General features: G+C 38.2%; 1 protein-coding gene across 4 annotated transcripts in view; it reads right to left on the reverse strand.

Annotated features, from left to right (window-relative positions):
• Window positions 1-27,114, reverse strand: part of CPED1 (cadherin like and PC-esterase domain containing 1) — a 158,498-nt gene that overhangs the window by 14,543 nt on the left and 116,841 nt on the right. For 2 of the 4 annotated variants that reach the window (XM_021384823.1, XM_021384822.1), the window contains exons 18-19: window positions 10,766-10,883; window positions 4,598-4,734 (exon numbers count right to left, since the gene is read on the reverse strand). In XM_021384823.1, coding sequence (XP_021240498.1) covers window positions 4,598-4,734; window positions 10,766-10,883 — 255 coding nt within the window. Of the gene's footprint in view, window positions 1-86; window positions 275-4,050; window positions 4,180-4,597; window positions 4,735-10,765; window positions 10,884-27,114 lie in introns of those variants that run through there. The other 2 variants (XR_002434485.1, XM_021384825.1) reach the window with 2 other exon arrangements.

A 27,114-nucleotide genomic window follows, 5' to 3' on the forward strand; every position in this document is an offset into this window, starting at 1 on the left:
TTTGATGAATTAGAATAATCATTAAATGTAATTGAATGTGTGGTAGCTATAGCAACGTATGTTTCTATACAGTTGCAGGAACTTACCAAAGCGGTGCATGCCACATATTATTTCAACCAGGGGCTCTGTGGATACTTCTGTTTAGCTCTATGACAATAATGAGCCAAATGATGGTTCAGGTGTGCAGAATATGCTGTATCTCATTTTCTCCACAGTCTGGCACAAGGCTTAGTCCTGCGCTGTTCAGGTCAGTGGGGGTTTGTCTGCAGGATGACTAAAGGATCAGGCATACATAAGGCTATAATTTTACCAGACAGAGAACAACACTGTCACGCAGACAGATGCTTTCAGCGTCTTCTGTTGCAAATGTTTTGTATGAAAAAAATCCATGACAGCTTACAGGCTTTAAGAGATTGTGTAAGCACAGTGGAATTCACTTCTTAACCAGACCTATCATTATAAATTAACCACGCTTAGGAAATCTAAGCACCTGTAAATCCCAAACAGTACTTAACTCTAAAATATTATTAAGAAATTATAAGCTAAAATTCCTGTTTTAACAGCTGAATTTTAAGTACTTCAGCAAATATTGCCTTTTCACATTTCCTGTTCTTAATTACACATGACTCAATGGTACTTTATTATAAGACTAAACTCTGAGCAATATTTCTCAGTGATAAACAAAATACATGTCCCCCCCGTGCTATTGAGGGCAGATTTCTATATGCTGCTAATTGGAAAAATAATTACCTGTTAGAACTCCTGTTCCTTTACCTAATTTTAAAAGTTATTGTACAAAAGTCAGAGCATATATCTTAATAGAATTGAATAATTTTTACAGCAGATGCTTGTTAACCACAGAGGATTTTGTTGAGCCAATTAGTACAGATACATTCTTTTTATTATGATTGTCTATTTCTTTCATTCAATTAGGACACACATGGAGTTCCCTAAAACAACATACTCTGCATCTTACTACTCTTACTAAGAGTTTAGAATGGAGAACAACAATCATAAATGCTCAAACTGGAAAATCTACTCAGCCAGAACCACCTGAGCCTCAACACTTCAGAATTTTCCTGTTTACAGTATCCGAAATGCAAACATATGACTGACTAGTCTTGCTAACACATCATAAAGCAAAATGAGGCCTCTTATAAACTGTTTTTGTGAATGCGTATCCTTTCTCATGTCTCTACCAATCTGTTTCTCCACAGGTGGTCTTAGGTTCTTATGAAGCAGAAACAGCTTTGCTCAAACACAGTTCCATGTGCACACAAACTAAAATAGTAGTTAATGATGATGTGAAACCAATTTGAAGTCACCACCAGGGTAAATGAATCACTGTTCTAGAGAAACGAGATGATAATTTTAGAGATGGGCTCTGAAGTACAAATGATTTTTAATAGAAGACATGAAAGCAGCTTGAAGGTTGAAAGAAAAATTGAAAAGCATATTTTGGTAGGTTTTTTTGTAATGAAGACAGGAAAGAAGCGCTGTTTGGAAGATTGTGACTACCTTTCAGAAACGCTGATAAACGCATAAAAGAAATTAAAGAGCAAGAGACATATCTGAGCACTGCATTTAACTATTGTGATAGGACACATGACAAAAAAGTATAGTTGCACTTAAATATACAGTTGATCTTACATGTGCTCATCCAAAAAGAGATCGTTAGCATTCAACTTCCAGCTTGCTTCATTAGTTGCTGGTGCACATCCAGACAAAGGACACAGCACAGTAATGTGTAATGATAAACTCACTGCATGCTTCCTTTCACATTTACTATAGGCAAAACAACATACAGACTTTTTTTTCTTGTGTGTGTGTGCATTAAATCAAAAGAGGTGCATAAGAAAACAACCTGCAGTTATCATAGTTGGAATGTGACAGCAGCAGAGAGATTGACACCTCCTTTTTAAAGAAACGATATAATCACAGGCACTTATGTCATTTATCATGTCTAATTCTGAAGTTTTAACCATACAAAGTAAAAACCAGCAGGTTAGAATTCTGAAAACAAACTATAGATTTTTTGAAGGACAAAAATCAGAGGCTTCAGCCTAATGAATCACAAATATCACTAATTCCTTTGCCTTCAATTCCTGGTTAAATCCTGCCTGAATCTGAATTTTCTATGAAGGGTATTCTAGAGATAAATCCACAAACTCACAGAGGCTGAAGGGAAGGCATGACATAATTTGACCCAGTGATGCTATTGAGACTCTGTTTTCCAAAGAAAGACTTGGTAATTATGTGGGCTGTTTAATTGCCTTATTTTGAAATAAATTTTGAGCAAGAATTCAGATACTGTGTGGTCTGCAGGTAAGAAAACAGGACTGAGTTGGGAGATCTCACAGTTACTTCCAGTTCTGATGGAACAGTTTTACTTCTGATGCTGCAAAATGTAGATTTTGTAGAGAATAGTGTTACACAAGCTGAATATTTCAAATGTGATGGCGTACTACAAATCCCCAGAATACAGAAGAATGTACCGTATTTGAGCCCATTTTGAGAAGTGAGCACGAGTGATTTCTGTTGTTCTCTAACTTCAGTAGAACGAAAAAACATTCTAAATCATCTCAGTATCCTCATCTAGGCTAATGATTTTGGGCTTATATTTTGCCCTCACTAGGTTCTTGTTGCTGCTTACTCTGCCGGTGTTGAACACTTCTGCTTATTTTACTAAGGAAACTATGATGCAATTAATTGACATTAACAGTGATCTCTATAGCATTCAAAGCTGAGGTACATAATGGCTTGAAAATAATATCACAAATGAGAGAAAATAAATATTTATGGATGGTTACAAAAATCTCTTGAATATGAAAAACGTCTTCATTCACAAGAATTATATCTTATTCTCTACTCAGTAGCTCCCTCATAAAACTGATATGCAAAAGTCTCTTTCAGTGAACTCCTGAAAAAAAAACACAAAACCTTTTCTGTCATGTTCTAAGACTGCGTTAAGTTTCCTTCAATCATAAACAGAATCAGGACCTTAACACCCAAGCTGAGGACCATTTCTACTCATCTGATTTATGTATAAAGAAAGACTTAGTGACTTCCTATGTTCCGACAACATGAAGAACTTGATCTGGGCCTTACATTTATTTATTTTGTGAAAAAAAGCACAAATGTTATTTGAAAATGCTACACAAAATTAATACTACCACAATGTGACAACAAGAATAACATTTGAGGAAAAATAGAGGAGATAGATATACAGCAAAATGGGAACATGCATTAGAATGATGACTTTATAAGAATAAAGAGGATAAATGGACATCTGTGAAAAAGAAGCATGAGTGATTCAGCAGCTTCCTACAGCCCAGTAATGGTTATCAGACAATCATGCAAAAGATGCAGAATAGGAAATATGTGCAATTAGTTTTACATAGATTTTTCTCACACTGTGTTAATGTACTTCACATAAGCTCTGGCTCTCATCTGACACTATGATGGATGAAAGTCATAATATAATAGAATTTGAATTCAGATTGGTTTTAGTGGACATTTAAGAAATGTTGTCCTTGTTTTGACACTGATGAATGCAAGTACTAGGATTCAGGAGGTGAATCCCACACTACCCTGGCAATTCAATTCCACAGTGGTATATTGTTCCCTTGCTGTCCTTTAATTGTCTGACCAAAGGGTGTTTGGTCATTGAAACAGCCTCATGTCTATGGAAATTAAAGACCAAAGCTAGCAAATGCTTCTATATTGTTTGCTGTGGTCAATCCAGAAGCGCTTGTTTTGTATTTGAGAAGCAATTTGAGCTTCTCCTCTGTCATATAAACCCGTTATTTTTTTTTATAAAAGTATGGTAGGAGAAACCCACAGGCAGAAATCAAGCCAAATGACAGTGAAGAACTCTGTGCAGGACAAGAAATGACCAGAAATGGAGGAGAAAATGTTAACTGGAAGACTGCTTTTTTCGTATTAGTCCATACAGGAGTTGTATCAGATTCTAACAATGTCATTGTTAATTACTATTTTCTTACCTAGACAATACGCTGTAAAAAATCTTTATAACAATTAATTACTTACTTTCTGGATACTTGTATCCTCAGTAATGTACCTGAGCCTCAGATCAGAGCTCTCTCTCAACAGTTTTATAGTCATAGCATGCCTATTAAGGCAACCTTGTATTTCCAAGCAATCACCTTAGAAGCTTCACTATAAGAAAAGAATGTGCAAGAAGACTTGGTAAGATTAGTGCGTACAAGCAATGCCATGCATTAGGTATGCAGAAGAAATCAAACTTGCATGAAGTGTGAGGCAAACTGTAACAATACAGTTCTCTGTTTACCATGCTTAGATACTCCTTGCAGGTCTCATTGATAACGATGTACATTGCAGGTCTTGAAATTCCACTGGTATGACCTAATTTTTATGTGAAATGGCAGTGTACAACACTGACTGCATAGGAGGCTAAATTATTGATAGTGGAATTTGTTTCTATCCATTTTTTTTTCCCCAGTATAATAAAAAGGGATTTTTCTCAAAGATCACTCAAATAATTGTTTTTAAGACTCCAGAACACTAAATATCCAAGTAAATAAGAAGAAATTAAAGAGTAGAATCTGTTACCTACCTTTCTGCCCTCCACACACTGCTGGAGCTCGGGCTTATCGAGCACAGAATATTGGCAGCTGTGGGGCTGCCACATTATTTCTCTCCAGTCACAGGTTCTGTTGTCAGAGCAGCTGAGGCAAGGGACAATCCACTGCCCTGGAAAACAGCAATGAAGTGTTAGCATATCCTCTGTATTTTTATTAGTAGCCTTACTATGGGAGCAAGTGAGGTATTCTCAAGCATTTTGTCACAGCAGTTTTCCATTTATTAAAGAGACTCTTTTCTTCTCTGCATTCCTTTGAATGTAGAAAGCATGGGAGGTTTTGCTCTCTCTAAAAGAACTGTGAATGCTCAAATTTGACACTACTGTGTGGGTTCATTTCTCAATTCAGTTTGCCTTTCTTGCATCAGTTTGTCCGCAAAAAAGGGATAAAATAAAGGCAAAGTGGTGAGGAGACAGAATGGGAAAAGGAAAATATTTAGAATTCAGAAACATCTAAAGACAAGATTCATTCTTATCTATAAAGATTCATTCTCATTTAGCAGACCCTGCTAAAGAGGGGGGCAGAGTCTGTTGTGATAGGACAAGAGGAAATGATTTCAAACTAAAAGGGGGAAGTTTTAGATTGGATATAAGAAAAAAGCTTTTTACAGTAACAGTACCAGTGAGGTACTGGAACAGGTTGCCTAGAGAGTGGTGGAAGCCCCATCCTTGGACACAGTCAGGGTCAGACTGGACCAGGCTCTGAGCAACCCGGTCTAGCTGTGGATGTCCCCATTCATTGCAGGGGAGATGTACTAGATGACCTTTAAGGATCCCTTCCAACTTAATGTTTCTATGATTCTATTCTATGATTCTCATCTAAAACTTGAGTAGTTGATCAAAGCTTCTGGATAGAAAAGTAAAGCAAGAGAGAGGATGGCTTTCCCTCAGCAATACTAATTTCTTAATTTTGTGAGAATTCAGAAAACTACTCTGGACAATACATATGCATTTCAGATGGTTAAAGTTAGATAGATGAATAATCTATGTGCCTGACCTCTATTTTCAAATACGATTTTTCAGTTAAGGAGTGCAAAGTGGGATTGCCAAAAGTTAGTGAGTATCAGGCATCTGTTATGAATGTCTGAGTGGTTCACTTAGTTTGGGTCTCTAAAGCTGTTTAATTCCAAAATCCTACTGGAATTCAGAGGGACTCAGCTTCTGAAGGAAGACAGAATTCTTTTGAGTTGCCTTAGTATTCAGATCCACTTCTTCTAGTCCATACAAGTGTAATGTCCTGACAAAAGCTCCCGGTGTTCATGTAGCTACGCCAGCAAAACCTGCTTTTGCCTGATTAAAGGAGTTACATAAGAAAAAGCAGGCGCCCCCAGATTCTTCTGTCAAAGCTATCAAGCCTTCTTAGCATGCTTTGGTTTCTCCTTGTGGCCCAGCAAATGGCTCCAGCAGCAAACGCCTGCAGAGCAGGCCTGCTGTCACTCCTACTGGACAGCAGCACCAGCCTGGCAGCACTTCTCAGCGTTTGTTGCACTGCAGCTACACAAGAAGCCTCAGCACAATACAAGGCCACTGTTTATCAGCGTTTATCAGGCCAGGACAGAGTGGGAGGCCGAGAGCACCATGCCTGCAGAATACCACAGGCCCTGAGCTGTCAGCTGCTACCGCAGGAGCAAGGCCGTCTCCATGAGGCACCCTGTGCTTGAACTGCTGGAAAGTCCTATGCAAATGTTTTGGTAAGTAGCAGATAAAAGAGACCTCTTAAATAAAATTATCAATCAAGAATTGTTAGTACGGGAACCTGCACTGAGACATCTGAGGGCAGAAAGTATCCCACAGTGCTACGGCCACACAGCTCTGGCTGCCGCTGAGCCTGCCCTTCTGCAGCTGCTTCTGCTCCGTGCAGAACGCACCCACTGCCAGCCATACCTGCAGGTGACACAGTGCACATGATGGAACTAAATGAAAGCCTGAACACTGCCATTATCACACTGTGCATCAGCACATCTAACCTAGCTCCTGCAGGCAGCCATGGGGCACATGCCCTGCTGCAGCACGGCATCAGAAAAGGAAGGAGGGACTGCTCCAGGCCACAGTGCACAAGCACAGAGATAGAGCTGCTCAGTGCTCCTCACACAGCGCATTTTTCAGTTTGTGTTCCTACTGTCCCAATCACTGAGCTGTTTGTCCTTAAGGACAACATTCCCCACATTTGTCAACCAAGGACTGCTTGAAGTTCAACATTCATTAGGATAGGAAAGTACTGTAGTTACAGACAGGTAACTTTGGAAATGAGAGACCTGACAGTTGGTCCCTGGGTGAGATCTTACACAGTTTTTGTCTAGGGATTAAAGTCAATTTTTACCCAAAGATACAAAGTGATGACAAAAGTTCTGGAGCAGGGCGTGCTCTTCCACCATGGCAAAGGTTTCTATGGCCAGTGGTGGACTATGTTCCCTCAGCATTCCCTCCATGCCCTATCTGCAGTCTGTGGTGAAATGGCCATTCCCAGCTTCACAGCAGTCATATGAACGGTGAGAAGTGCCTGGTTTCAGCACAGTAGAAGGTGCCGTGTAAATGCCTTTTATAGCTTTATACTTTGTGAGTAAAAGAGTAGGAACAGAATGAATGGTTGGTTTGAGGTCTGGAATCAGAGACTACCACTGCTGTCCAGATCTTCAAAAATGATCTAAAAGTGGTTTGGAGCAGTGGTTTATATTTAAAAAAATCTATGAAAACTGACAGTTTTTCCTGACATTGTAATTTTTCTTTCAAACCAATTTCATAAAAGTTCTGGCAATGGCTACAACATCTGAGATCCCACATTTTATGGAACTTTCTGCTTAACATTGTATACATTTATGAGCTGATCTGGTTTTAGGTAATAAACTAGAAAAGTAGAACTATATAAAATGACTATTGAGGAACTGAAACATCTGAATAATAAAAGTTTAAACTTTGGCAACTGAAAGTGATAAGGTACCTTTTGAAAAGGCTCTTTAAAATAACTTATGTTCAATAATTAAGTATATTAAGAAAAAACATGAGATTTTTTTTTGGTATATGCTGAAGATGAGTGGCAAAAAAACAGAGAACAAAGATATATGATGGCAAGCTCATGTTTATAGGAAGCACTGGCATTTTGTGCTAATGGATGCAGTTGCTATATTTGCATAGATTTTAAAACTTATGTAAATATACATATTTTAAATCTATTTATTATGAAATTTTCCTACTGTAATTTCACAACAGCTAGTTACTGCATTCCTAACCTTCACAAATGAGATTTTATTAAAAAAAAAATCTCATATGTAAAAATAGCAAACAAGTAACAGTAAAAATTGCAATGAATCAGTATTAGTTTGGAAGAGAAGATTACTTTCTATTCAAACTACAAGGTGGTTTGTTTTTGTAAGGTAGCAGCACACAAGGCAGCTTTCAGCATGACTTCAATTATTCTGTGTTTTATGCTGCTTCAGCTAAGAGTCAGCACTGGTTCTATCTGGCAAAAGCAAGTTCACCTAGAAGTCAACCTTAACACTGAAGGAGAGTAAGAGAAAGCTGCTGTGCGATTAAGTTTATAATATGGTAAATACAAAGTTTTATGAAAGTCTATAATAGGTTTCTAGAGAAAGAGTGAAAGTAAACTGGCTTTTGGGCTCATTAAAGAGGCTTATCAATTGCATACGTAAATCTCTTGCTTAGGATATGAGATGAAACATTGCCAGTACTCCCATAAGCTGCTCTCCTGACTTGGTACAAAAACACATAAGATTTTTAAAAATTATTCAGGACTATTTACCTTGCACATAAAAAGCAAGCAAATGCTAGCCTAAAGTCAAAATGTTTTAACCAATAAAGGCTGAATTTAATTTTTTTTTTCTTCTCGACAAAAATTTTGGCCTCTTTTATTTTTACTCAACTTTTCCAATTGCCATAGCCACAAATACACATATTTTACTTTCAAGATTAAAACCAAACAATTACCCATAGAAAAACAACAATAACAACAACAAACTGAAAAATCAAATTTAAACTTAAAGGCTTAACTAAAGTGAAACTAAAAATAACTTGTTGATTTATGACTAGTTCACTTTTACATTTGGGATCTACTTGGAATCCTAAGATATTTTAAAGATGTTCTCTAGGAGTAGGTTATAGAAACACTCCTTTGCCTTGCAGCTGTATTGTGGCAACCTCCACTATCAATACAAACTGGGGGATGTGAAGATAGAGCACAGCCCTGCCGAACAGGACTTGGGGGTACAGGTGGATGGCAACCTGGACATGAGCTAGCAATGTGCCCTTGCAGCCCAGAAAACCATCTGGATCCTGGACTGCATCAAAAGAAGCATGGCCAGCACATCGAGGGAGGTGATCCTGCCCCTCTACTCTGTGCTGGTGAGACCTCACCTGAGATGTGGAGTCCTCAGTACGGGAGAGACATAAACCTGTTGGAGTGTGTCCTGAGGAGGGACAAAAAAAGGACCCAATGGATGGAACACCTCTCTTATGAGGACAGGCTGAGAGAGATGAGGCTGTTCAGCCTGGAGAAGAGAAGGCTCTGGGGAGACCGGAGAGCGGTCGTTCAATATCTAAATGGAGGCTGTAAGAAAGAAGGCGACAGACTCTTTATCGGAGTCTGTTGTGATAGGACAAGGGGAAGTGATTTCAAACTAAAAGAGGGAATTTTTATATTGGATATAAGAAAAAAAAGGTTTTTTACAGTAATAAGGGTTGTGAAGCCCTGGAACAGGTTGCCCAGAGAGGTGGTGGATACCCAGAACCTGGAGACACTCAAGATCAGGCTGGATGGGGCTCTGAGCTCCCTAATATAATTGTGGATGTCCCTGTTCATTGCAGGGGAGTTTTACTAGATGGCCTTTAAGGGTCCCTTCCAACTCAAACAATTCTATGATTCCATGATTCTGTGCGTTAGAAGAACGTTCACTGTCAGGACTGGGATATTGCTTAGTTATAAATTTTGAGTGGTTTTGCACAAAAAGCCATGTTTCCAGTTCCAGTTTGAATTTGTGACATGTATTAAAACTATACAGTCACTTCTTCCTGGAAACTATACATCCCAGTTCCAGGATCATTAGACATCTCTTGGCAATTTTTCACTTTAAAAGCCAAAATGATTCCTCCCGTTTTTAAAGACTTGTCCTTTGAGACTACATTTCCTGAAGTGGTTTCCATTTTAAATGTGTATGCTATTCACAATGTATTTAAATATATTTTATATTCAGCTCCACTTAACTAGACAAGGTACTCAAAAGAAGCACACTATATATCACAAGAAACAGGCTGTCTGCCCCAAAAGGACTCTTCTGTCAATTTGATTTGGGCTTTCTAGTCAGGATTTTTACATCCTAATATAGTAATATAGGCTGTGTTTGTTTGTTTATGACTCATAACTTGCTGTGTGATTAGAATGTGCTGCCAGGTACAGTGATGTCTCCTTTGTGTATTCCCTTCATTTAACATTGAAAAAAATAAAGTGTTTCCTTGTTTTTTCTTATCAACTGATGTATTCAGGCACTTCATACATTCCTGTTACTGTGTAATGATTGTTCATTGAGTCTGTGCTTTGTTAAAGTACACTTGTCTTCATGCAGCTGTGACCTAAAGATGAATACCTGTCTGCCATTCTGCTCTAATGTGGGTTCTCACTAATCCAAATGGACGCCTCAGTCATATTGTTGTATATTTTAACAAAAGGCATTTCAGCCACGTTGTGTGATTTGTCCAGGTTGATATTTAAGGTACTGATATATGTAAAAGCATGCTTTAACTTTGAAATTGTTATTTTTTCGTTTTCTGTATAGAAGTAGAAATATAAAATTAAAGTGGGTCAAAATGTTGTATTCTTTTTCAAAAAGTTTTTTTTTTCTTTTTAATTAGATATTCCCTTTTGTTTACAATAAAACCTTGTTTTATTTTAGATGGTTTTGATGGAAATAGTTCAGCGCTGCCTGACAATAACACAAATAGTGGTGGATCACTGATAATGAATCCATCAAACTAAAAATTGTCACAAACTAATCTGATTCTAAAAATCCATAATAGTTACAAGTGACTAGTTATAACTATTGTGTGTAGTTTAGTGCATGTGCAAAGAGAACAGGAAACATTTCTTTCTACTTTTGTTTTGGTGAAGTGTGTGAGTTGAGAAGACTAAGCACAAACCTTTTGCGTCTCCAGCTTCGCAGGTCTTCAGCACTGTCTGTGAAATTGCAGAGAGGTACTCAGGAGACAGAGGCTGCAAGCCACAGGACTCCTCTGGATGAATTTGAGAACCGCAGTCCTGCATTAAAATGAAAGGAGTGAAAATGACAGCACTGCACATGGCTTTGAAATCTTCAGTGACACACAAGGCAAAACAGTATTTGGTGTTTGTTCTGCAGTTCATTCATACTTAGCTCTCTAATGTATTTCTTAACACAAAAAAGAGCATAGTAGAGGGGCAGAATCACCTCCCTTGACCTGCTGGTCACTCTTCTCTTGATGCAACCCAGAATATGGTCAACCTTCTGGGCTGCAAGCGCACATTGTCAGCTCTTGTTGAATCTTTCATCAATCTGTACTCCCAAATCCTTCTTCTCACAGCTACTCTCAAGCCATTCTCCACCTAGCCTGTATCTCTGCTTGGGATTGCCCCAACCCAGATGCACTTGGCCTTGTTGAACTTCATGAGGTTTGCATGGGCCCACCTCTCAAGCCTGTCCAGATTCCTCTGGATGGCATCCCTTCCCTCTAGTATGTCAGCTGCACCACTCAGCTTGGTGTTGTCTGCAAACTTGCTGAGGGTGCACTTAATCCTACTGTCCATTTCACCCACAAAGATGTTAAATAGCACCAGTCCCAGCACCAATCCCTGAGGAACGCCATTCATCACCAATCTCTACTTGGACACTGAGCCATAACGGTTCCAGTTACAGTTCACTAAGATACAGAATTAACACAGAAATATTTTATCTATCATTGGCTTTTGGAAAGCTTGAATATGATTCTATTTGGAAAATACTGAAGGTGCCAGCAGCTCCCAAAAATTTCAAAGGAAACATTTAAGAGAATAGTAATTCCTGACCAAAAGTTTTAGCATGTGAGAGTTCTTACATTTTAAATAGTATCTTATATCAGTGTTGTGCCTTACAAGCCATAACCTTCAAGCATCCACTGACGATATAAATAACATCACAGCATTTGTGACACGAGGCAGTTCTTTTAGTAACTTCAGACAGCTACAGTATATATGGCTGCAAAAATCGCCAACTACAGCTTTCCTTTATTGTTTCTGAAGAGAAATAACATTGATGTTTTTGATGTCTACTTAGGACAAAATCCTAATTATCCCAATTTATCCTAAAAATGCCTTTTCCTTTTGATTGTAAAAAGAGTTTAGAATGATCCAGAGCCATATATCTAGATTAGTTCAGACGAATCTTACTTCAGATTACTTTGTAAAGACACTCTTCCTCCATACTGCATTGCCCAGTTTTTAAATAATGTATGAAAAAGGAAGACACGTTCCTTTCTGGCTAAAACTGGTATTAGTAATGGTAACATTCAGTAATTCTTTTTAAAAGAATTTCATATTCTTAGTACTTCTAATAAGTTGCAAAACAAACAAACTACACAAATGGAAACACACTTTTGACAGAGTGCATTCATTTCAAGAAACAGTATTCTTGAAACTGAAAATAAGAATAAAATGCAATTTCTTCAATACAAAAAATTGATTTAAGTAGTTTTTTTCTCCATTGAAGTATCATTTCTATTTTTCTTTTCTAAAATGATATTAAATTGAATTAGGCAACTGTTATGTACTATCATTCACTGTTTCCAAGAAATGCTAGATCTAGGATGCTATTTCTAAATTGGACCAATGGGCAAATAACAGTTATGTCCTAATATTGCCAAGGTGAAATTTGGTAATATAATTTGTGCTCCTTATATTGTTGGAGATATTAATATATCCTGGATTTTAGTAAGTACAAGTATCTTGATTATCTAATTAAAACTTAAACAAAATAGCTGTCTCATATTTAATATGAATTAATTTGATTTCCTGGTAAAAAAAAAAAGAAGTCAAAAAAATCTTCCTGTTGACTTCAAAGGGCTTAGGTCATCCTTGTGCACAAAATGTCAGAAAAACAGCAAAATGTCTGTGGGTCCTTTTGTATAATTGTTTTGTTTTATACTCTGTAATAATGCATAAAGCTGTTATGACAAAATGAATGGCACAGTGTCTTCTAGCATCAAACTGTGAGCTTGTCTTGGAGCCTCTAGGTCTGGACACACTGGACAGATATTTGACAGTATTACTTCAACTAACATTAACACCAGAAAGCTCCTACTTTGCAGTAAAACAATTTGCACAGGACTTCACACGAAAGCTCCAAATTCCTGAATGCTCTGCTATTGCTCTCAACACAGTGCCATAAAATAATTTAACAGGGATTTTCTTGTTTATACCTCTGCACAGGGTATGTGTTTAAGCAATCAAAAATTGACTTTAATTGCATTCCTTGGGAGATATCTTTAACAGAAGGTTCACCTGGCTTGTTTATTAATAAATAGTAACAATCAAATTGCAAGCCACATTTTGTCACTGATTTACATAAACTTGGTGTGTGTTCAAATCACACAAGCCATGAGTCCTAAAGGACAGTGCTTGTGCTTAATATGTAATTCTAGGATCACCGAGAGACCGTGAATCCCTGAAAAAGCATTCTTTCTTTCAGCTTGACTTTTGTAGGGTACCAATCCCTTACCATCACTGACATGCTTAATTTAATGGGCAAAACTAATCTGTGGCAGCCACAGATTCAACGCAGGTGCACCACTATGCAGTGCATTAGGGGCTATGCTAACAGCTTTCAGATTTTTTAGTTTTCTTGAGGTTCTGCAGTAACATGACATCTTGTGATCTTATGTTTACAAACGATCACTCGTGGCAAAGATGAGAGCCAGACACATAAACTTAGATGATAGTGCTTGCTGTGTCTGTTCTCCCTTCTTTTCTAGAAAGCAGACAAAAAGGCCCTGAAATATCTGGACTAGAAGGAACAGAAAACTTCCCCTGTATTACATACTTAACTGCTTAGCTAGAATTCACTCTCCATGGGACTAGTTTGGTGTTTTACTAGTAAACTTTCATCCTTACAGAAGATTTGCTGGAAACTAACAAAGAAAAGAGGAACAAAGCCTTCTAATGTACATCTAGAAACTTTTCAGTCAACATTAGTTGATACTTAGGGGGTATTTCTGAAGTTGATCTGCTGTGTGAAGAGAACTGTTTCTCTCCAGAGCACGTGATCATGAACTTGATTCTTCATGATTGGTATATCTTTTAGTCTTTATAAAGAAATCACAGAGATTTTTGAGCCTGGTACTCTAAAGTTCTCTCAAATAATTTTCTTGGAGCTGTCAATGTATATTATTTCAGTTATTTATAATTTAATAAGACTTCAACGAAAATGTCTGATTTAACAAAAATTTGGTTTAGCTCAACATTCAATAACTGTACTGTACTTCTCAATTATATATAGACATACATGAAAATGTACATCTACATCTACAATATATACATTCATATTTTCACTCTGACGTTCATAATTAAGAAAAAACTCTACCAGTTTTAAAATTATATATACATATGTATATGTGAGAGAGAGAACCACAGCACTGTGAAGATGATCCACAGTCATGCAATTAATACCATGGAATGTCATATTTAAATACCGCTGTAGCTGCCATTATGCCTTAGATTAGGATATCGATCTTAAGTACTAATAGATTTTTACTTGCTATTGTACCTTTTTAGCACCTCTATTCTAATGAAAGAATAATTTCTCTGCAATCGCAGTGATTGCCTACATATTAACCCCATAAGCTTCCTCCTAACTGGAAGGAATTGAAAGAGAAGGTAAGAAGCCCATACCTTTTCCAAGAAAACCTATATCAAATAGAGACAAATTGTTCTTCTGTGTTCTTTTTAATTGTCAGTGCTGCAGCAGAGTGACAGTGCACCACATAAAGTAAAGAAATTTTATTTTAATGATTACAGCTGATATTACATGACAGCTCTGCCTTTTATAATAGGAAGGTAGGATTTTCAGGACCTTTCTGGAATAACCCAACTCTGCCCATGCAAAGCTGTTGCTAAAACTATCATTTTCTCTGAAAGTAGGCATGTAAATGAATTGAATGCTTTGGAAACTCTCACCCAGGGTACCTCTAGGTAGTCTCCATGCCCAGCTTTTTCAGCATTCTTTCTGCATTTATGTTAAAACTCTTAGTGATCAATGGGAATTGTGAGCTCAGCACTTTGAAAAAATGGTCAGCCTTGCTTAGGTACTCATGACTGAGATTGTACACACCCAACACACTGAAGACCACATCTACTAATAAAGACCAATAAAGAACAAGCATAACAGTATGTTTTATAGTAAAAATAAATAAATTAATAAATAACAAAGCTCATAGGAATTCAGTTTAGCATTGCATACAAACAACACATAGCCAAAATCCTGCATCCCTTTAACACTCTAAGCCCACGTGTCTGGGAGCTAGTGGATGAGCTAAATCTCATTCACTAGTTTTTGGCAAATAAGGGAGATTTTCCACCCACTGTGCTCGTACTCCACAGCCTTTGGCCAGCATTGCCCATCAGCTGGGCAGGTCCCTCAGTGCTAGCCACAGGGGAGCCAGTTCGCCTCTCTCCTAAGGCACCACAGCCCAGCCTCACCTTACAATGCTGCTGGGACTGCTGCATTGCTTTTCACTCTGTTTACATTTGAGACATGATAGAACAAAGCTTGCTGTGAGAGAGGTAATTTTGAATGCTTTTCTGTTGGCCTTTGTAGGCTTGCTGACTTCACTTTATTTGATCTGGTTCTATTTAAGCTGATCCAGTTCCTCATGAAACACTTTCATCTCTCTTCTTAGTCCATCTTTTTCTACAACTTTACACACAACTAAAACTAGAAGTGATTAAAAATGATGCTATGGAAAGAATTCTAATAAAATTAGTCAAAGGGTGAGCTCATGAAACAGTGAAATTGTATCTTATTGCTAGGGAATAAATTGTGAGCAGATGGATTAGTTCCACTCTAACGACTTTATTAATATGGCAGTAACAAATGAAGGAACAGTTGGCATGTTGACTTCTATTCAGCTGTCTCCCTCTGTCCGGCTGCATTATTCAGTGATAAATGAACCCCCAAAGATTCAGGGATTTGGGCTGGTTCAGATCAGCACCCAATATTAACTTCATTAAACTGAAACTCCTATGAGCACAAAAAAGGTCTAGAACACCCTTGCATGGAGAAAAGCAATCTCCTGAGAATGTTCAGTTCACTTTCAGCTGGGAAGCAATGACTATTACTTTTCATCAAGTGTTAAGACATATATGAAGACACTGCCTACATCAAAAGGAACAGAGAGATGAGGATTAATTGGATGAACTCACAGGGTAGCAGGTTCATGTACTGCAGCTATATTTTGAAGGAAAGAAATTGCTGCCACTGTGTTTTTTGAGGAACCTAATGCGTTCCATCTGCAAAAATGGAATAATATTTCCCCATTGGCCCCAAAGGCACTGTCATGAAAAACACATTAAAAGACTATGAGGTGCTCAATTCCACAGGGATCTGGGAGAGGTCACAAAAACACTTTAGATAAGAGGTTTGGGCACTCACAGGGTTGGAACATGCAGTGCACAGACATCACTAGGGGACTGGGAATGATATAAAAAGCTGAGATACTTGCCATATTGTCAAGGCATGGTGGAGACATCAGAGAAGAATTTGAAATGTGGACAAAGTGCAGCCATAAGTCTAAATTGCTTTCAAGTTCTTACCAGTGCTATTCACATTGTGGCTATTATTACTTTGTCTGAAGAATACAAGTGTACCATACATTGCAGGATTTTTCTCTTAATCACAAACTTTTGCTCAGGAAGTTATGGGGGAGAACAATATAACATGCTTTAATCAGTGATGGAAGAATATCTTTAATATTTGCTAAAGAGCTTTTGAAAACCCCAGTAGGTCCCCATCTACAAAGATAATCGCTTCAAAGTAAATGCAGATTGTATGGACAAATACAAGCCATCTTGACACTAGAGCAGATGCAAAGTGACTTCCTCTGCACTCAGAAGGCTAACCTCAGAGGAAGCTAAGAAACAGTTATTATCTCTTCATCTGTATGTAGAATACAAAAGAATCTTTTCAGTGGTGTCAGAGATTGGTTATCTGCCTTCTTGCTCTAAAACAGTCAAAATTCTACATCTGTGAATCTTAGAAAAAAATACTCATGAAGTCTTTGAAGTTTTTCTCTTAATCTAGTACACTTGTGAATTATGATTCTGAACAGTTCAGAGGTGCAGCAGAATTTGTTGAAATAAGACAGGTGAATGTGAAATTCAAATTTCCTAAGAATAAAATACTGTAAGCATAATTTCTGGAAAATATTTTTAACTGTGCAAAAAGACAACTACTTTTTTTTCTCCAGTATTTACAGCTAACAACTGTATGTTATCTTTTTCAACTATGTTTTCTTAGCTTTTTCTAGTGCAACTAAATGATATTTTTCTTAAGCAAGAACAGACACGATTACTAGCTTGTATGGTTTATAAACTAAAAACACAAAGCAAGAAAAAGAGGAATGAAAAGAATGTAATGTTCCTTCCTCCCTCAAAATGAAGATAAAAGAGGAACAGCAGATAAAGAGAGGCATTTTGCTATTTTAGTTTCTACAAGATTTTTAGTCTAAAGAGTGAGACAGTGGTTTCGATCTTGACATTTTAGGAGCTATGTCAGTTTTGGATTCCCACCTAGTCTTCCCCTTCCCCCTCTGTTTTCCCACTGTAAGTTCTGAATGAGAACTGATTCAAATTTTGCCAAGTCCCAAGTCTGCACATGGAGAATAGTTTGAGAAAACCATGTGCTTTGACACTTTGAGAAGTCAATATTACGTGATAACCAAGGGAATTGTTAGGTATTTATGGTTTTCTCTCAATAAAGTGTCAGGGATCTCCTGATGCTTTTCTATGACAATTAGGTACAAAATCTGCTGTATTACTAACTGGAAAATCCCACAGTCTTGTGCCTATTTTTAAGGAGCATTATGCTATATCTTTCCATGCTAAAGGTATACAGCATTCATATTTCACATTGCAAATAAATCTATACATCTTATGTACAAGAGGCTGTTGGTCTCTAGCTCTGCCTCCTAGATTTTAGAGTAGGACCTTATATCACAGCCATGGCAAACACAAGAACTCAGACTGAACAGCCATCACTGCATTCAGGAAGTATGACAGGATGTGAATAAGTTAAAAAGCACTTTTGTTCATTGCTGAATTCTGAAACCAAATTACTGACAGCAACAGCAATACATTGAAAATACACATTAGCAAAGGTCTCTGTCTAGTGAGTTATGCCTGCTAAAGCTACTGTTAAAGCTGCTTCTTACAGTAAGCAAGACTTGAAGATTTGAATTTACTGTTTCAGAGAATAGCACATCAAAAATACTTCTTTCTCACTTTCAGCACAAAATCCCATAGACCTTGCAAGAGCATCTATTGTCTTTATTTAGAGTTTGGGGCATATTGTGGGGCATCTTGGAAGCAGAAATTTAGGATGTTTGGGACCCGTTCACAGCTCTGCCTCTTATTTTCTGTATCAGCTTGAGCAGATGACTTGGAGCTCTGTCCAACAGTACCCACATCTGGAATGTATCTTCTCAAAACCCTCACTCAGTTGACACCGATCTCCTAAATGCTTACGTTTCTTCAGCTGGGCATAGGCAAAATCAGCCATAGCTCTACAGAGCTATGCTACTCAACTCCTTTAGCCCTAACAGAGTTCAAAAATTATTTTGCTGATGATGCTTGTCTGATAGGTATTCTCAGGACATGTCACCAGAACTGTGCTTTGCACAAAGCACTAACTGGTATTTTTCCTTTCATATTACAGGTAGAACAGTGCCCTGTGGCATAGTAAATATAGTTTAGAGCCCCTCTTTTAGCTGATTTGCTGCAGAGATTTCCATTCCCAGTGCCTTCTTCCAGTCAGCGGGCTATAGGTTGTTCTGGGCAGTTCAGTCTCTCATACTCTCCCAAGGAAGCTGTTTGCATTTGCTTTGTACATATAATTAAATACTGACTTGTAAAGAGCCTTGAATCAAACCCACCCGCAGACTAGGTGTGGGTAAAGAACACAGGGTGAAACTGGACGGCCAGGAGCAACAAGGCTCTGTGTTATCTTTAGCTGAGAAAGGACCAGCTGAAGTGGGCACTCAAACTCCTGAGAGAGCACATTGCTGTTTGAAGTGGAGGAAAGACTCTCCTGTGTCCAAAAGTGGACGTGTAACTCCTAGAGAAAGGCACACTTAAGATACATTCCTTTCCATATTATTTTCTGCTGAGCAGTACATCTGAATCCATAAACACTATGCTGGCCCCTGTAGATCTTATTTTTACAAGCCTAAGTGTCTTATTTCAAAATTAAGAAAGGACTGTATCCAGACATAGTCATTGTTGTTGCTGTTTTCCCCTTCAGTTGTATCATTTGTTTTACTAAAAAATAGTAAACATTTCTCTGCAACTTTTACTTCACTAATGCTCCCCGTGCAACATGTAAGGAACCCAGTTACACTGCTTGGACATCTAACGTTTCACTAGGCCTCGGTATGCTTCAGTCTCTCGATCATCCCAACAGATTCCCCTCTGTTCTTCTGGAGCATTCCCTGGACACTGGAAAGGTGTGTAGTACTGATATTTTCAGCCATGTATTCATGATAAATAGGAAGCTGGTGACTGCCAAACAGGATGCTAAAGTTCTGCACATCCAGTGCACCAGGAGAACTGATTAAGCTTCACTTTTTGTCTCATTAAAAAAATAAAATAAAATAAAAAATGGAACTTCAGAATTTTCCTTCTTAGTCCAAATTTAGGTGAAATTGGATCGGTGCATTGAAAAGGCATTAGCAAGTGATGGATGGCATGACAGTACAGTTTCATCTTGGGAAAGCTGACAAAAACAAAACTATGGAAATAAATGAAATATTTATAAAAGAATAAATTTAAAAGTATTTTTAAAGTGAAAAAAAGTTTATTACATTACTTACAGCATGAGTCTTGCTGCAGGGTGAGTTTAAAAGGTTACTGCATAAGGAAATTATGTATACATTGTTTTATACAGAAATTGTTCTCCATGGCATACTGGATCTTGAAATAAACATCAGAGCCATGCATGGTCTGGGGAACACTGAGAAAACCACTGAGGCTCAGAAACACCAAGTGGAAGACTTTTGAAACTGTTTTCCCAGACAGTGCCAAAAACCCAGTGAGTTCCTGCCTTTCATGTAACGACAAAGTCTGCATATGTGTGGAGGCTTCACTCTAATGGGAAGCACACTTGTATCTGGGAGACAACAGGAGATATTTCCCCTGCATGCTTACAGCCTGCACTGATGCACACGTTTGAACAGCCTGAGCACATGGCCAGCTCAGCGCAGCCATGTGCTTTGATGTTGGCTGTCTTTTCTGGTATCACAGAGAGCACAGAGGCCCAGTTCCTGGCAGCAGCTATTGAAGTCAAGTCCTAAGAGCAGAATGCTTTTCAAAAAGCAGTGTCCCCAGTGAAAGGACCAAGGGTTGCTCTCCAGCAAGTGATACTAATGCATGTGGAGTTGCTTGGTTTAGCTGCTTAATATCTACTTTGTGCTGAAAAATATCACCAAGGTATAGAGGCAGAGAGACAGCTAAGAGTGCTGTGGGGCCAGACCTGAGCCTGGCAACATCCATTTGGTGGAAGGCCACCTGAAGGGTGCCAAGGAGCAAAGGGGCATGTGAAGCTGAGGTGCACTTATTGCGATGCCTCCATTCCTGGCAGAGTGATCCTTAGCGCCTTATGCTTTCTTAGCAGCTCAGCCAGAGGTAGGTCATAGTGCCAGGCAGCCCTGCAAACAGCAGCCTGACTGTTCTGTATTTGGATCCATTTTTGAAGAGACATTTGACAAAGCGCCCACCTCTCACAGAGTCTATATCTAAAGCTTTTATGGCCAAATATCAGATCCTTTACTTACTAAGGCATTAAGCTGTTTGTTTAGGTGAGTCTAGTGACAGGTGCAAAGATCTTGAGAAGGTATATTTCTAGAAGGAGCATTTGTATGAATTGTTCTAACTGTGACAAATAAATATATTATTAAAAAATCTATTACTGAGGCAACTTTGGAGCCTTGTTGCGTAAAGAAAGAATGAAGGCCAAAACTAAGAATGTGTAAATGATACTAGAGGAAGTCTCTGTGCAGATGTGCAGAATGCACGAACAGTGCTTGCACAGGTCTCCATTCCACACTATCCATAACTCAAAGTTATTTCTATTTAAAAGGTGCTCTATGTATGTATGAAAGAGAGAGAATATATAGATTTAAGAAGTGCTTTTTTTTCCCCTTTTTTTCTTCAGCTAAAAGCTTCAGTAAAAATACAACACTGTAAAGGAAATCTGACAGTCATCTTCATTCAAGATCAAAATTTCTTGGACGATGCATACAATAAAGTCTGTATCAAAACTGAAAGGATAAATGTATTTAGAGACAGTATCTGGTTATCATTTTTACTTCCCTTTTACCCCACTCTGTCTGAAAAGAATGAAGTAATGAAGGACTGGTTTGCCTTTGAAAATCAATTCATATTTCATTGAAAAGAACCTTTGAGTTAGAATATTTTCCTTGCTGTCTAATAGCTATGTCCTGCACTAAATTTTACATATCCCCAGATACTCATTTAACATACACAGCTGGGAGACAGGAGTAAGACAGGCAAGTCTGTTTTCCTAGAACACCTACAAATCTGGCCACGTAGTAATTTATTTTCTAAACTATAATGGGGTCAAACTTGACCCTAATTAATTCACGGTGCACTTGCTGCTATAATCACAGAAGTGAATTTCACGGATTTTTATTAATCGTGATCTTTTCAAAAGATACTGATTAAAGGTTTGCCTTCTGGTGCATAGCAGACTGAAAGTGCAGCCTCCTTACAGCCTGATGGCCTACTGAACAGCAGACTGCATGCAGGTAGCTTTCACACATGGACAGAAACAGATTGCATGCAGTTATTGCCAAATGAGCAGATTGAAGTTAGAACGCACCCTGATCCCTGCAACAGCCTGCTCACAGTAATTTACTTCTGCATGTCCTTTTCATTCAAAGTAATCAAGCAGCCAGTAGCTGAACAAGGTCCTTCTTCAGAAAAAAACTACTAATTACTTCTGAAAACTGAATAGTACTTGGTGACAATGTTTATTCTACTGCACAAGACAGAAGAGGGATGCTGAGCTGAAGCTTTGCTTTGCTCGGTATGGAGATCACATTACCACAGTAATAGAGCACGGTAAAAACAGAAAAAAACTTAACAGTCAAAATTTAAGGCTCCCTCAACAGTGATATTAAGGCAGTTAATTGCAGTTTATTAATCACCTAATTTCCCCTGGCGTACACAAATAGTTTATGCAGCAATTCACTCTCCCCAACAGACAGACATCTGATGGATCGCAGCGATTCAGTTCAGGCCTGGGGAGGAAAGAGGAGGTCGATAACACAGCCAGAGCAGAACTGCAAATTTCACTGAATCAAAGTGGCTCTGGTTGCTAACCCCCAAATGTCAGAAACATGTTAGTTACTGTTTTTTTCTTGCAAAGACAGAGGCTACACTTGCATTCCGGCAGTGTTCCAGGGCCAGGCCGTGACCCTGCCTACAAAAGCCAAGATTCAGCACTTCAAAGAAATACCTCTGTAAAGAGCTAAGGACTTCGACACCTTTTGTACGTATTTTGAATCAGCCTATGAGAAGAACTGTGTTTAACTTTCTTGTGTCCACTTATAAAATGAATTGGTGTAAATTCAAGTTTCTGAAAATATAGGACGAGTTTTTCTTTAGCAAAGCAGGCATGGATGCCTTCATGTCCCATAGTAAACCCTCCCACACTATAACTTAGATTGTTTTTCTGACTAATAGGATTATTTGATTACAAACAATGCCCCCTGAGCAGCTCCAGAGGCATGAGTTGAATATTACCTTATTGTTTAAATATTTTTGCCTAGATAGATGAACAGTTCATAGCAAGACAGCTCCTGATCTGTCCATACTCCAGTCTGATAACAGGTATTTTTCGTGTTCCTATTCTTCCTCACTAAGACACTGGACATCTTGAAACAGTAATCTTGCACAGTGTTTGCCTAGTAATAATTTAGCAAAAACCCCATAAATTCTGAACCAAACACACAGCTTAGGTTTTCTCTAGAGCAAGTTATCTTCCACACAGAAAAGGGATTCCAGAAATTACTGTAGATGCTGAGATCATAACCTTTGGCTGTTGCAGAAAACTAAACCTTTTCCAATTCGAATCAGACTTAGAGGATGTACTGCTGGCAAAATGATACCATAACATACAGTACACTAAGTACATTATAATCTATATTCAACCCTTTATAAGAATTTAAGAAAGGTTACATTAATTATTAGTGCAAGGATCCTGTCTTATTGCTTTTACTTTTCTTGAATTCCATCATTCCACAACCTTTCTACAGCCTTTTTATCATTTGACAACAGTTATATAAGAGGTTGTATAAACTTTGCAGTCTTTTTTATGGAAATGCACAGATGTGGAGTAGTCTTGATGTGCCAACTCTACCATACTGATCTTTACCCTTCAGCTGCTAATACCCTTCCCCTAATAAAAACAGCAGTTCTGCATGACTAAATCAGGGGAGTATACTTCTACGAAAGTAATTACGTTTGATAATTTTTTATTTTGTTTCAGCTATTTTCTTTTCATACTACTAACACGAGTGAGCTTGAGGGAAGGTCAGAATTGGGGAAGAGAATAGAGAAGGATATGGGATAAAAGAACAGTAAATGATTGTCTTATGCTCTTTAGATGTTCCATAATGTTATGACAGTTCAATAAAAAATAAATAGTAGCTTGCAGGTGCTAAAAATATTTGAAAATACTTCAAAATACCTTTATTTTGCAATATTAAACCTACCCTCTATTGTTTTGAAAGCATTACACAGGAGGAAACATCTGCTGCAGTTCTGAAGTACTGCTCAGGTAGACAGTGATAGGACAAGGGGGAATGGTTTTAAGCTCAAGGAGGGAAGGTTTAGATTGGGTGTCACGGGGAAGTTCTTTACAGAGATAGCAGTGAGGTGCTGGAACAGGCTGCTCAGAGAGGCCATGGATGCCCCATCCCTGGAGGTGTTCAAGACCAGGTTGGATGGAGCCCTGGGCAACCTGGTCTAGTACCAGATCTGGAGGTTGGTGGCTCTGCCTGTGGCAGGGGGGTTGGAACTTGATGATCCTTGGCGTCCTTTCCAATCCAAGCCATTCTATGATTCTATGACTCTATGACTGCACTACTACCTTCACATAGAGCACGTTAAATGAAAAAAAAGTACATAGCAGATAAAATCTAATTTGCAATTTTGCAATGCAAAATGTCTGTGCAAAGACTGATCTTAATAGATCACCACACATTTAATTGCCTGTCGTAACTTAATAACCTCCTTTTAAGCTTAGAATTCAGCATCTAACATACTAGGGAAAGACAAGGTACGCAGATCCATCAAAATGACCTCAATACATCCATGAAAACTCAATCACACAGAGTCTCCAAATGGCCTTCATGTTGCCAGGGTAAATGTCTTGGGTATGGATTCCACTTACTTATACCAAGAGGAATAAACCTCTTCACTGTATCAGAATGCCAAAGCAATGCTTCATTTAAATGAGATGTGGATTTAATATAAGTTATTTCCTGTAAACCAAAAAAAGCTGTCTCAGTCCTGTTCTGCCTTTCACCAGGAACTGACTGAATTTGTGAATCTAGTTCTCAGTTAAAGACACGTGAAAGAGGTGCTGTCATTATTTATAAATGCTGCAGGTCCACCGGTTGTGTGCTGGTTCAGAACCGCTTTTTACAAGAACCAGGACATTTCCCAAGCTATTTTTCTGTCTTCTGACCAACCTCAGTGGCAGCTGTTGAAGTCCACTAAGCCAATGAGTACCTCTCCAGAGCAAATATACAGTTTTGAGAGTAATCTTTACCCTTTCACAATGCTTAAGAGCAAATGCCTCAAACTCATGAGATAATTCATGGCATAGGTTTCTTGAACACTCAATTTGTACCCTCCCAGCTACAGCACACATACAGAAGTTTCAACAAGGAAATTCTTCTGGTCTCCTCATCATTTCTTTCTGAAGTGCCTTATCTGAAGCTTTCATCAGAAAGTCAGTAATGGTATAAAAACACAGTGTCAAATCATAGTATACTATCAGAAAAAATGAGAAATGGAGGGAAAGCATGCTGATCATAGCTTTACAGTGATTTTATCTGGAAAAGCTTGCTGCCTTCAACATCCACATGTGTAGTCTTTAAAGGATCTCTCTGACTACATGTTTTTTAATCCACATGTGTAAACTAACAGCAGAGATCTATCTGTACAATGCAGTGCTCTGGAACATGGTGGTACTCCCATGAGAATTTCTGGCTTACAAAGCAAGAAACTGGTTACCTTGAGGCTGTGGAATGTTCATCTGTTTTATATGCCACAGTTGTAACACTATTCATATTTTGTAGATTATATTAGTTAGCTCAGATGTCAAATGGTAGACTTCCAAAATGAAAAGGAACTTCTAATCATTATTAAACTAATGTACACATCTTAGAAACTTTCACGTCATAATGATTTTCCACAGTCAAAGAGCACATCTGATTTGTTTTATACTTCTCTAAAATGTGTATTTTCTTCAATACAGTTCAAAAAGTCACAGAATCATGAAATCATTCAGGTTGGAAAGTACCTCAAGTGTTCTCCAGTCTAACTTCTTACTGCATGCAGCTCAGTTATTAGATCGGATCGGAATGCTCAGGTTGCTTTGTTTAATTTGGTGTTGAAAAGCCCAGCGATGGAGACTGCACAACCCCCTCTGCAGCCTGCTCCGCCACTTGGCTGTCCTCATAGCAAGAAACGTTCCCTTACATGTTAACAGACAGAAAGTCCCTTGCTTGAAGTTACAACAATTGACTTTTGTTTTCTTGCTGTCCACCTCTTCTGTAAGGAGCCTGCCTCCCTTTTCTTGGCAACCTCCTCTTAGATATCGGAGAGCTGCTGTTAACTCTGCCTGAAACCTTCTGTACTCTAGGCTTTAATAGAAAAAACAACAAAACAATTCCTTCAGCCTCTCCTCATGAGGCAAGTGCTGCAGGTCAAATGTATCCCCAGAGATTTTTACTGAGGTGACTAAATATAAAAATCTCCATGGGGATAAACTGGGACTAACTTTAAATTAGGAGTTCATCTGGCATGTGGATTTTGCTCCAGTTTAGCCAATTGTTTCATAGACTTAAAAAAATTATACTCTTTTTATGATAAGATGTGAACAGAATTCCTAATTTAATCAACTGCACTACACTTGTTGCAAAGAAGTTATATTTGAAAGTCTGAAAGTTTGACAAATTCTCAATTTGATGTTATTTGTATCTTAACACCTATTTAGATGATTTTCAGCTTTAACTAAACAAGAAGCTATAACTCAGCACTTAGTTTACAGTTAATTCTGGTCATTACTCACAGTTCTGGTATATAAAGACAAGACATTTTTAGCAGTACAAAACTCAAAATATTTATTCATTAATACAAGTTTCTGTCTGCTTCATGTGAGGAATGGACATGGTAACCCCATTTGCAGAACAACCTTTACAAATACTTAAAAAAATTTTCTGAGTTGTGTAGTGTGACACCAAATACGATTTAATAAAGACTATCAAAAATATTCCTATTGACATCTTCATGGTTTAGATTCACATGCTTAAGACTGATCACTCATACTGGAACTTTGCTGGGTTGAGAACAAAAGCATAGGGACAACCACTTCCACTCCTGCAATTGCTTGTATAAGAGGCAGAGAGGCACTCTATAGTCATGTAGGAGCCCACTTTCACAGCTAGGAAAAACATCAGTATTATGAACCCTCAAGATAATTTGCAAAAATTATGGAAAGGCAGTGTGTAAGCTCAGTGAATGTCTTTTTTTCTTATCACCACTTAAACTCTACTTCTGTTTTTAAAAGTGACCATGATCCCTGATCCTAGAGAACTAAATAACAAGAAGAAATGTGTTGCTGTTGACTTAGAAGAAAGCTTTTCTCTGCATTGTCTGGATGGCATGGGTTAGGTTCTCCAGCTTATTCCCTCAAGGACTGCATTTCTCCATTCATTTTAAGGGAGACTCCACCCTCGTGCTTAGGTCTGAGAGAGATGGTCAGCACTAGACAGGGATGAACACTTTTATTTTACTCAGGGAATCTTCAAACACGCTGCAGACATCGGAAACTGGGATGAATATGGACATATTGTATGGACATGATTATGGAAGACAAAGTGGTCTTAAATCTCTTAACTAAAAAATTTTATGGCACAGTCTAGCTATTGACACAAGAGTACTGCTTCATTCCTCTCAA

Source organism: Numida meleagris, chromosome 1, assembly GCF_002078875.1.
Source record: "Numida meleagris isolate 19003 breed g44 Domestic line chromosome 1, NumMel1.0, whole genome shotgun sequence".
Taxonomy (NCBI): domain Eukaryota; kingdom Metazoa; phylum Chordata; class Aves; order Galliformes; family Numididae; genus Numida; species Numida meleagris.